At 45.8% G+C, this 12,185-nt stretch overlaps 1 protein-coding gene across 1 annotated transcript in view; it reads left to right on the top strand.

Annotated features, from left to right (window-relative positions):
* The window catches only part of ITSN1 (intersectin 1), an 80,853-nt gene that overhangs the window by 22,195 nt on the left and 46,473 nt on the right, over positions 1-12,185 (top strand). Inside the window, 4 exon segments of the mRNA XM_031062603.1 lie at positions 1-60; positions 868-1,008; positions 6,581-6,668; positions 6,834-6,973. The exon segment at positions 1-60 is cut by the window's left edge and continues 17 nt beyond it. Coding sequence (XP_030918463.1) covers positions 1-60; positions 868-1,008; positions 6,581-6,668; positions 6,834-6,973 — 429 coding nt within the window.

The raw sequence follows: 12,185 nt of genomic DNA, 5'->3' as shown, positions 1-12,185 counted from the left end.
GAGGACATCGTGGTGCTCAAGGCCAAGAAGAAAACCTTGGAATTCGAGCTGGAAGCTCTGGTGAGTGGTAGAGCAGCAGCTCAAGCACACAAGTGTCACCACATTTCACAGAGAAAAGCAAGGCACAGTTCTCCCCAAGAATATTTCTGGGTTTCACATTCTCTGAATCTCAGAGAAAGGAAAAACAATTCTTATCTTATTTGCTGTGCCTGTGTTTGTGCAAAAGTAAAATGCAATATGAAAATTATTTACCCAAAATAATAATATTTTGTTTCCTTGACCTATCAGGGCCAAGTGTGTATCAGGGCTGTCAGCTGACAGTCACAAAATGCTGTGCAGTTGAGTGCTTGGCAGATTCAGTTTAGATGTAATGTAACATAGTGTAATATAATATAAAATAATATAGTATAATAAAGTAACTAATTAGCCTTCTAATAGGATGGAGTCAGCTGCACCATTCTCTCCCCTCATCAGGGCTGCCCTGCAAATTCCCCACACAAACACAGCCTGGTGGTGACTGTGCCCTGGCTCTGGTTGTTTTCTATGTTTTCTAGAATTTCCACCACTGATATTTCTCTTAGTGTCACTTGAGGTGTTTTTATCCCAATTGTGATCCCAGAAAATGTCACTATGTAGGAGAAAAGGCCAAATTTTGTCTGGGGAGAGCCTTAAACACTTTTTCCTGAAAAAAAAAAAATATTTTTTCAAATGTTCAGTAAATTTTCCTATCTCATCTGTAGAGGACAGACTAAAGATGTAAATGAGTTTTAAAAAAGGAGTTTTTAAAAGAAGGTTTTAGATCCAGACTTGCACTTTGCATTTTGGTAAAAAAAATTATTAAATAGATGTTTTTCTTTTCTTTTAAAGAATGATAAAAGAAACCAGTTGGAGGGGAAGCTTCAGGATATCAGGTGTCGGCTGTCGACCCAAAGACAAGAAATTGAAAGTACAAATAAATCCAGAGAACTCAGAATTGCAGAAATCACCCATTTGCAGCAGCAGCTACAGGTGAGAAAAGGTTCTCTATTTTTATTCTTAGCCTTGAATTTTGACCTCCTCAAAACCATCAATATCCTGGGCAAACTTGGAATGAGCTGTTCCTCACACTTAATTTGTCATTCCTGTAAATGAATGTCCTTCAGAGGTGCCAGGAACTGCTTCCTACACTTGCAGGTGTGTCTGGGGTCATCCCTCCATCCTCCTGGGCCCCTGCTGGGGAGCAGGAAAGGCTTTGGCTGCAGGTGGTTCTGGGGGGGAGGAGAAGGAAATTGTCCTGTGGAAGTTTTGCAGAACTGACTGCAGTGGTTGCAGGCTTCTTGATGGTTCTTTTTAATTATAAAAAATCATGAACTTTGGAAATGGAAGCTCCCAGTGAAACCAGGGAGTTGTTGGTCTAAGCCTGGCATTTGCCTTTCTTACTGAAATTCTGAAATTACTGAAATTCTGTCACATGAGAGCTGCAGCCTTTAGTGAAAGAATATTCACTGTAGTTTGTAAGGGTTTTTCAATGGGCTGTAGTATTTGATTCAGGAATTTTCCTCTTTATTAAATAATTCATAGGGCTTGAAATTAATTCTTGGCTGGTCATGGGGGCTCTCAGTGTGTTTGTAGCACTACAAAGAATCTCACATTTATGGAGCTGAGGTGTAAGACCTGCCTTAAAACCTAATCCTGCTGTTTTATTATAAAAATTAATGATCAAGTTAATTAAAAGTAATTAAATTAAAAAGTAATTAGTTATTAAGTTAAAAATAAAAAGAATTTAAATGTCGTTTCATAATTAAATAATTTTTCCTTAGAAAACCTTATAAAATAAATACAAGACTATTTTATAACTTATTAATTAAGTACTATAAAACTCACTACTTATAAAACTATAATGTAAGTAAAAAATAATAAACATCTAAGTCCAAACACAAAATACCATCTCAAACACTTTCAGTCCCAACCCTAACAAAAACAAACAAACAAAAGAAACCAAACCAGCATTTAGTGGTGCCCTGTGTGAGGACAGTTGTTCTGTTGGGTTTTGGGCTTTGAGGTGTTTTGGCAGCAATGGCTATGGCTGTGTGGTGATGCCTGCTCTCATTGTTTTCTATGTTTTCTAGAATTTCCACCACTGGTATTTCCCTTAGTGTCACTTGAGGTGTTTTTATCCCAATTGTGATCCCAGAAAATGTCACTACTTAGGAGAAAAGGCCACATTTTGTCTGGGGAGAACCTTAAAGCTTTTTCCTGAAAAAAAATTTATTTTTTCAAATATCCTGTAAAATTTCCTATCTCATCTCTAGAGGAGAGACAAAGATGTAAATGAGTTTTAAAAAAGGAGATTTTCATCCTCTCAACTCTCAAAAAGGTTATAAAGTCAATATTGTCATTATCTATACTTCATTGGAAGTAGTTTAGTTTAATACATCTGACACTTGCTGTGGGAAGATGAGTTGATTCAGAGGAGTAATTATCCTTCAGCCTATTAATTACTGCCAAGATGCAGTTTCATGAAGCTTGTGGGAGAAGTGGTGTCCCAGTTAGTGCTGGGGATGAGGATGTGTGCAGTTCCCTGGCTCTGGGCTGCTTGCAGGGCTCTCAGCAGATCCTGCTCCCCAGACACTGGGCTGTGCTGGAAACACCTTTGTGCTGTCACCTGCAGGCATTATTTACCTCCTTGCTGAACACCTGGGCTCCTGGGTGATTTGAAGGGAATTTTCCCTTGTCCAAGGGGCAGGAGTTGGGTTTTGATTTCCCCTCCATGTGGGACATTGCTCAACTCTTGGCCATTTCTTGTTGCACAAGTTTCCAGAGTTTGTGATGCTGTTAATTTCTTTCATCTGTTTCTTCAGTATGTGGAATCCATGTGGTGGGTGTTCTTGGCTAGATGCTTATTCCATGCTTGTCTGAGCTTTCAGGAAACAGGACTTGACCTTCAGGATGCCTTGGCATTCTCTGTCCTTACACACTCCCCAAACTATTTGGTGCATTGAGTAATCTGGGATCTTTGGAAGTGTTCTGGCCTTTACAAACAAAGCAGCTGATGTTGTGATCACATTCCACCCTCAAATGCTGTCCTGTGGTGCTTTTTGTACTTGGAGAAGGAGAATTTCTGTTTCATGTTGTTCATTCTGCTGCTTGGTTGATCTGCAGCATTCTCAGAGCCACAGAAACCCAGAGGGGTTGGGTTTGGAAGGGACCTTAAAGCTCATCCACCCAGAGCAAAGCTATAGATTGTGTATATTGCTGATTCCCATCTTTCCAGGCACACAATAGTCCCAGGATGGCAGTCATGGAATGTCCTGAGCTGAAGGGACCCCCAGGGATCCCCCAGTGCCAGCCCTGCCCTGCCCAGAGCTCCCCAAGCCCAGCCTGGGCATCCCTGGCAGCGCTGGCCAAAGGCTCCTGGAGCTGTGGCAGCCTCGGGGCCGTGCCCATGCCCTGGTCGGGAGGAGCTGCAGCCCCGGGGAGCTCTGAGCTCAGGCTGCTCCAGGCTGGGCTGCCCAGGGCACCTCGGGGGGCCCCTCCTGACCCTTCCCCAGCCCCGTGTCCCTCCTCTGGGCCCTTTCCAACAGCTTCTGGTCTTTCATTGACACACCCAGAACTGTCCCAGCACTGGAGGTGAGGCTGTCCCAGGGCAGGGCAGGGTTGGAGTGTTCATCTTCTGGGATGTCCCTGAGGGGCTGGGAGAGCTCTGTGGTTATGTCAGGCCCTGCAGCTGTGAGGGACATGTGCAGCTCCTCATAATCTAATCTGTAGCTTATCTGAATTCTGCTGCTTTGCTACTTGTGAATTCCTAAAGTCCTTGACTGTGCTGTGTGCTGTCTCAGGGTATTTTCTGGAACATCAGGAGCTCACAGGAGGCTGCAGTTGTTGCATAATGCTCAGAGCTGAGCTGGCCACTGCAGGGCCCATCAGGGTTTGCAGGAGGAAAGTGGGACAGCCTAGAGCCGTGGCAGTGCAGTCAACCCTGGCTTTAACCAAAATTAAAACTTTTTGTGGAATTGTGGGATCACAGAATGACTTGTGTTGGGATGGACTTCAGATCCCACCCAGTGCCACCCCTGCCGTGGCAGAGACACCTCCCACTGTTCCAGGCTGCTCCCAGCCCCAGTGTCCAGCCTGGCCTTGGGCACTGCCAGGGATGGGGAGCCCACGACACCCCTGGGGCTCACTCTGGTGTTCAGGGATCACAGGACATTTACTCTTAGCATTCAGTGATGTCATTTACAATCCTCCATGACAAATTGAAGCTGTCAGCTGCTTGATTCCTCAAAAGCCTGCAGTTCCAGAGACCTGCTCAGAGAAGTTCCTGGGTTTGTGGGAAAGATGGCACATTGATACTCAGGTGCTGTTTCACCTCGTGCTGCTGAAGGTGTTTTGACAACTTGAGCTGGGAGGTCCAGGCTTCAGAAAAGTGTGTGAGGTGGCACTTCATGCTCTGGAAAGGGCCAGGGTTCTACAGGGAATACATTTATAGGATCCTCCTGTGATGGTGTTCACAGGGGTCCCAGGATGAGGGAAGAGATGAGAATTAACTCCATGTTTCAGAAGGCTGATTTATTATTTTATTATAGATATTATATTGAAAGAAAATTATATATTAAAACTATACTAAAGAATAGAAGAAAGGATTTCATCAGAAGGCTACCAAAGGAAAGGAATGGAAAAGAATGATAATAAAATCTTGTGACTGACCAGAGAGTCTGAGACAGCTGGACTGTGATTGGCCATTAATTAAAAACAGCCACATGAGACCAATCAAAGATGCACCTGCTGCATTCCACAGCAGCAGATAATTATTGTTTTTCTTTTCCTCTGAGGCTTCTCAGCTTCACAGGAGAAAAAATCCCAATGAAGGATTTTTCATAAAATATGACTGTGACATCCTCCAAAGAGAGAGGATCTTCTGCAGGACCCAGTATCACACAGGGCTGTGTTACACACATCTTCTGCAGGGCCCCTGTATCACACAGGGCTGCGTTACACACACCTTCTGCAGGACCCAGTATCACACAGGGCTGTGTTACACACATCTTCTGCAGGGCCCCTGTATCACACAGGGCTGCGTTACACACACCTTCTGCAGGACCCAGTATCACACAGGGCTGTGTTACACACATCTTCTGCAGGGCCCCTGTATCACACAGGGCTGCGTTACACACACCTTCTGCAGGACCCAGTATCACACAGGGCTGTGTTACACACATCTTCTGCAGGGCCCCTGTATCACACAGGGCTGCGTTACACACACCTTCTGCAGGACCCAGTATCACACAGGGCTGTGTTACACACATCTTCTGCAGGGCCCCTGTATCACACAGGGCTGCGTTACACACACCTTCTGCAGGACCCAGTATCACACAGGGCTGTGTTACACACATCTTCTGCAGGGCCCCTGTATCACACAGGGCTGCGTTACACACACCTTCTGCAGGACCCAGTATCACACAGGGCTGTGTTACACACATCTTCTGCAGGGCCCCTGTATCACACAGGGCTGCGTTACACACACCTTCTGCAGGACCCAGTATCACACAGGGCTGTGTTACACACATCTTCTGCAGGGCCCCTGTATCACACAGGGCTGCGTTACACACACCTTCTGCAGGACCCAGTATCACACAGGGCTGTGTTACACACATCTTCTGCAGGGCCCCTGTATCACACAGGGCTGCGTTACACACACCTTCTGCAGGACCCAGTATCACACAGGGCTGTGTTACACACATCTTCTGCAGGACCTCTGTAACACAGCACTTCACAACCTTCCAATCACGTGCTGAGTTTGAGATCAGAATCCCCTGCCAAGAGCTCAGCGTGGAGAGGTCAAGGACTCAGGGACTGTCATCCCACAGGGCTTGTGTTTCATGGCTTTTGGCCAGAATATTTTCCTTTAAAAGGGAAGTCTTTATTTTCTCTTCCTGTAAATGTTTGTCTTTCTATTCCTGACCTAAGTTACTAATCATTAACACTGTTGTGTTAATATTATGAATTAACTATTAGTGGAGGGGACAGCCAGGGCAGGCTCAGCTGGGACAGCAGCAGCAATTTGCCCATGGAAAGGGAGCTCAGGCCTTGGCAGGGGCTGCCCAGGGAGCTTTGCAGTGCCCATCCCTGCAGGTGTGCCCTGGAGGTGGCACTGAGTGCTCTGGGCTGGGGACAAGGTGCCCATGGGGCACAGCTGGCACTGCATGGGCTGGCAGGGCTGTGCCAGCCCCAGGGATTTGGGGATTCTGTGTTTCATTTATTAAAATCAGAATTAAACATTTTGTAAGTGCTTGTTTGAACATTTCCTCAAATTTAGCCTTGTCTCCCTGCCCTCAGTTTTGGGTAATTCCAGGCCAGGTTCAATATTCAATGAGATTCAGATCAATTCCACGACTGGCAGAGAATGTCTGGGGTCTGTGGGGGTGTCACACAGGCAGTGCTTGGATAAGATCATAACACAAAGGAGGAAACAAGCAGTAACACATCATGCAGTGAGGGAACAAGCAGAAATGAAGATGGGAGGTGTGGTGGCTGCAGTTTCCCTCTCTCACCGTTGTGCCTGGTTCTGTTTTTGTTTCCCCTGGCCCTGTCTGTGCTCCAGGAGTCCCAGCAGATGCTGGGCAGGCTGATTCCAGAGAAGCAGCTGCTCAATGATCAGCTCAAGCAGGTCCAGCAGAACAGTTTGCACAGTGAGTAGATTTTGGGGCCTGCCTGAGCTGGGCCAGGGCACATTCCCTCACTTGGGGTGTCCCCTGGAATTGCTCTTTGTGTGTTGCAAGATGCAGATGGGAAAATGTTGCTTTCTGTGACTGAAACAGAAGGAAATACTGACTTGAGCATGTGTTCCAAACCAGGGGATTCCCTGCTCACCATCAAAAGAGCCTTGGAAGCCAAGGAACTGGCACGGCAGCAGCTCCGGGAGCAGCTGGACGAGGTGGAGAAGGAAACCAGATCTAAACTGCAGGAAATTGATATTTTCAATAATCAGCTGAAGGTAACCCAGGGCTCCTGAAGCCTTTCTGAATGTTCAGTTAATTCTTTTCTAACCTGACTGTGGGGGGGGAAATGAACTGAAATGATTAAGAATGTCAGTTTGGGGAGCATTCTCAACCTGTCTGTTGAGGATTTGATTTAATTTGTATTTTATTTAAGAAAATGCTGCTCAGCTTTCAAACTCAGGGTTTGACTCCATTTAATCTGCAGAGTCTCTTCAGGAGGAGATTTGAGCCCTGATTCCGAGTGTGTGATTGCCAAAATGAAATTACCAATTTCTGTGCTTTTCATCCAGGAAGAGCAGGACAAGGTCAGCACATCTGCTGGAATCAGGAGTTCAAATTGAAATCTTGAATAAAAGAGACTTGATTTTCTGCTGCCACCCAGAATTGTTATCTGCTGTCTGTGTGCTCCTGCTTGTCCCTGAGTGTAGCTGCCTGTGGTTTGTGGTTTCATGCTTTACTGCTCAGTCTTTGTTAAAACTGTGATTTTTTTTTTTTTTGGTGTATTTCTGCACTGGCAATGTCAGGGTTCTGCAGAGAGAGGTTGGAAATCAGTCTGGAGTTACAAACTTGTAATAGCATTCATTTCTTCATAAACTATTCCAATGTTCAAGTAGTTTATCTGCTAATTCCACTGGTGGGTTCTCCTGAAAGCTGACCAGAAATGCTCCATTTCCTGTCACAAATTGTACTACAAATACTCAGCGGGAAAATCTCTGTGACACAGACATTAATGGGGTTGTTGTGAAAGTTGATCAACTGGGATTAAATCAACCAATTTAGGATGGAAGGTGGGGTTGAATTTAAGCAACAAATAGCTTGTTTCAATTGGAGTTATTAATAATTACAGGAAAAACTAGAAGTGAGGCTCTGTTTTAAGGCTTATTTGAAGATGACTCTCCCAGTCTGAGATGGGGAGGATGGAAAGGGAGAATCTCAGCAGAGTGAGAAACAGGACAAACAAAATGGGCACAATTTATGTTTAAAAGAAAATAGAATGGTCTAATCCTTGCTTAATTAATCCTTGAGGTTTAAACCTTGCTTAGTTTTTCTTCATATGTGGTTTTTGGATACATCTTAGCATGGTGTGCTTCTTGGGTATTATTTTTTTTAATGGAGCCCTTTAAAAGTGATAAATTGAACCAAAGGATATTAATTCTAAAATTAGTGCCTGTGTGTGGTTTGATCTTAAATTACCTAAACATAAATGGGAAAGGGGTGAACAGTCTTGGTATTGTGACAGCAGAAAAAAAACCAAAACAAAACAACAAAAACAAAAAACCCAAAAACCAAAACAAAAACAAACAAAAACAAAAAACAACAACAAAAAACCAAAACAAAAAAAAACCAGACCAGTCCCCCAAAACTCAATCTTTTAAATATTGAAGGGATGCACTTCTCAGATAACAAGCTGATGGTAATTAAAAATGGAAGTTGCCTATTAAGCATGTGCCGGGAATCCAGGAATGCCTTGACTAGTTTGTGCAGTTTAACAGGAGAAGTGATTTCAATCAATTGATAAGGAGTTGTGGAGACACTTCTTTGGGAAGAGCAGATTGTGGGACTCACCTGCCAGGAGGAGCAGATCAGGAGGAGCTGTCTGTGGGGATTTCTGCCTTGCTGAGTTGAGGAGGAGCAATCACAGAATCCCAGAATTGTCAGGGTGGGAAGGGACCTTCAGGATCACCCAGAGCCAGCCCAGCATCACCCCAAACCCTGTCCCCAGGGGCCACATCCAGACACCTCCAGGGCACCCCTGCAGGGATGGGCACTGCAAAGCTCCCTGGGCAGCCCCTGCCAAGGCCTGAGCTCCCTTTCCATGGGCAAATTGCTGCTGCTGTCCCAGCTGAGCCTGCCCTGGCCCAGCCTGAGGCCGTTCCCTCTGCTCCTGTCCCTGTGCCCTGGGAGCAGAGCCCGACCCCCCCGGCTGTGCCCTCCTGGCAGGGACTTGTGCAGAGCCACAAGGGCCCCTGAGCCTCCTTTGCTCCAGCCTCAGCCCCTTCCCAGCTCCTCAGGGATTCTCCAGCCCCTTCCCAGCTCCTCAGGGATTCTCCAGCCCCTTCCCAGCTCCGTTCCCTGCCCTGGACACGCTCCAGCCCCAGCTCTACTCTGGAACTGAGCAGTGGGAGCTGAATTCAGAGACTTCTCCCTTTTGTAGTTTCTCAAGATATGCAAGGCATATTTTGGTGGGCCTGGAGGATTTTATAACTGAATTTAAAACCCTAAAAAGGCACATGAATTTTGGTGGGCTCAGCATGGAAGGGGTAGAGAAACCATTCAGAAACTGCTGAGTGCAGCAGTGATTCCATGGCTGTTGTTCTTCATGGAACCATGGAATGTCCTGAGGGAAGGGACCCCCAGGGATCCCCCAGTGCCAGCCCTGCCCTGCCCAGAGCCCACCAAGCCCAGCCTGGGCATCCCTGGCAGCGCTGGCCAAAGGCTCCTGGAGCTGTGGCAGCCTCGGGGCCGTGCCTATTCCCTGGGCAGTGCCAGCACCCTCTGGGGAATTTTGTGCTCAAGGCCAGTGAAGGCTTTCCTGGAATCCTGGATTTACTGGGAGTTGTGTGAAGTGGAAGTTCTCCACCCACAGAGAACACAGGTGATCACATCACTCCAAACCAGGTATATCACATGATATTACATGATATCTCATATCAGTGATCACATCACTCCAAACCAGGTCCTAATGAACTCCCATAGTACATAGTTTATATATATCACAAATATCACATGCTGTCTCATATCAGTGATCACATCACTCCAAGCCACGTCATTATGAACTCCCATCATTCTCACATACAATTACCTAAACAATCAAAAATCTGTGGAACTTCTAGGAACCACCACTGGAAAAGTGACTGACATTGGCAATAGGTAGAAATTGGCTTGTAAATAATACTAAATTCATAATTTCCCTAAATAGCAGAAGAAGTTGTTGAGTTCTCAGTTCCTGGCTGTGTGCTGTGGTGCCATCTGTGTGATTATCCATGATCCAGGCAGCTGGATAATGCTCACAATGAAATGGGACATTTTTCAAATTGTGTCTCAACAATTCTACCACATCTGAGCTCTAAATATGATAAAGGTTTCTTGTAAATTAAGGGATAATAGGTCAAGATGAGAAAGATGGAACTCTTCCTTTTTAAAACACATTTTTATCAAACAAATAAATTACAAACTCTGGATTTAATCAGTGTAATTTAGTTTACCAGGCAACTTTTCCAAACCACAGCAGTTTACAGGATACTCTGGATTTGTCTCCATGTTTTTATGTTCTGTGATAAGTGAATACTTCATACAAGTGTTAAATTACATCATCTTTGCTGTGTGTCTTAATACCATAGGAGTGATTAGGGAGAGAAATATTTCTTCTGCTGAATCTTTTTTCACCTCTCCAAAACAACTGATTTCAGTTCCTTCTGATGAGTCCTTTGGAGTGGGAAATATTCAGAGAATTTGGTGCATTTCCACCAACAGCTTTCAGGCTTGCAAAATATTATTAATATTGCAAATCAGGTGGTTTGAATTGTAGTATTGGATGTCTTGAGGTAGAGCCACTTGGTTTCAGGAGGTTGCTGGAGCTTGTTTGGCTGCTCAGGTATCCTTTCCAATGGGATTTGGGGCAGTTTTTGATACAAGATAACCCCTGGTGGATTGGGCTGGATTTGGCTATAAAGTGACTGAGTTTGTTACAAGGTTGAAAGTTTGGCCACTTCTTTGTGTCTTAGGGCTGAAGGAGTGAAACTTCTGTGCACTTTGAAGATCTCAGCCTAGAGATCTAATAATTGCTATTGATGCAGGTATCAATGAAATGGAGCTGGTCACTTGTTTCTTTTGTGATCATGGAATGGTCTGGGTTGGAAGGACCTTAAATCCATCCCATCCCAGGGCAGGGACACCTCCCACTGTCCCCAGTGTCCAGCCTGGCCTTGGGCACTGCCAGGGATCCAGGGGCAGCCCCAGCTGCTCTGGGCACCCTGTGCCAGGGCCTGCCCACCCTCAGGATACAGAATTCCTCCCCAACATCCCTGGATCTAAACTGACCCTCCCAGCTCCAAACACCTAATGCCCCTTTCCTATAACATGGAAGAATCCAGAATTTCTTGCTGCTGCTCCTGCCCAGAAGCACACAAGGGCTGAGTTCATGTTTGTGACGTGGTTGTGCTGAGAATTCTTTCCCAGTGCCTGGCAGAAGCAGAGGCCCCCAGTGGGCTGAGCTGTCCCAGTGCTGTCCGTGTGTCCTGTGGCTGTCGGTGCTGTGTGTCAGTGTCAGCAGGGCACTCCTGCTCCCAACCCTCTTTACATCTCAGCATTTCTTTCTTCCAGTCAGTGGCAGTGGAAGAGGCAATGCTGCAGTGCCTGGCTCTCCTCCTGGGCTGCATCCAGCACTTACACTCCTTGCCCAAGGTCTCCATGGCCTGCTCAGGCAGGACCCAGCTCTCTCTGAGCCTCCTCCAGTTATGTGCTTCACTTTCCCTAAGCAGATGAGTGTGCAGAGTTTCACTGAGTCACTGTTTGCCGAGGGGTGCCAGCACCAAACCAAAACCAGACTGAAGAGTTTAGCATTAGATTTTTATCTAATCCTTATGCCTGCCTGAGGGGTGTGCCTTGAATTGCAACTTGGGCACAGTTGTAGTGTTATTTTTGTCTTTTGTTCATCTGGAACTTCAATATTTTAAATTGCCTGTTTTGGTCATGATGTACAGAATTTTTAAAAAGCAAACACTTGGATGGAAAGTATCCCTACACATCACTGTAACCTGTGATTCCAGGTAGGAGAGGGGTGGCAGCTCCCTTCCTTTGCCCACAACCCCCAGGATGGGGTGAAGGGAGGAATTGGCTGCCAAGGCCAAAGCAGGGGCTTTGGGAGCTGGGGAATGGGCAGGAAAGGGTTACTCTGGAAAAGCTTCAGGGAGCACAGAGCTGCAGGGTCCTTTCCTCTGGGAGCAAATGCTCTGCTTGTCTCAGGGGGAGATCTGATGGAAACCTCGGATTGTAATCCCTGAACATCCCAGGTCGTGTTGTCTTTCTGTGAAAAAGGCACAACCTGGACTAAAACAACTCCACTTCTTCCATGAAGGTTTTGTAGCAAATGACTTGGCTGTATATAGTGAATATTGAAATGCTGCAGTTCCTATTCAATAATATGAATGTGGCTGTTGTAACACCTCAAACCCTCCTTGTTGCTCTGTTTGGATTTAAATGCCAGGG

This window comes from Geospiza fortis, unplaced genomic scaffold (genome assembly GCF_000277835.1).
Source record: "Geospiza fortis unplaced genomic scaffold, GeoFor_1.0 scaffold96, whole genome shotgun sequence".
Lineage (NCBI taxonomy): Eukaryota > Metazoa > Chordata > Aves > Passeriformes > Thraupidae > Geospiza > Geospiza fortis.
This window is presented reverse-complemented; position numbering and strand designations above follow the sequence as displayed.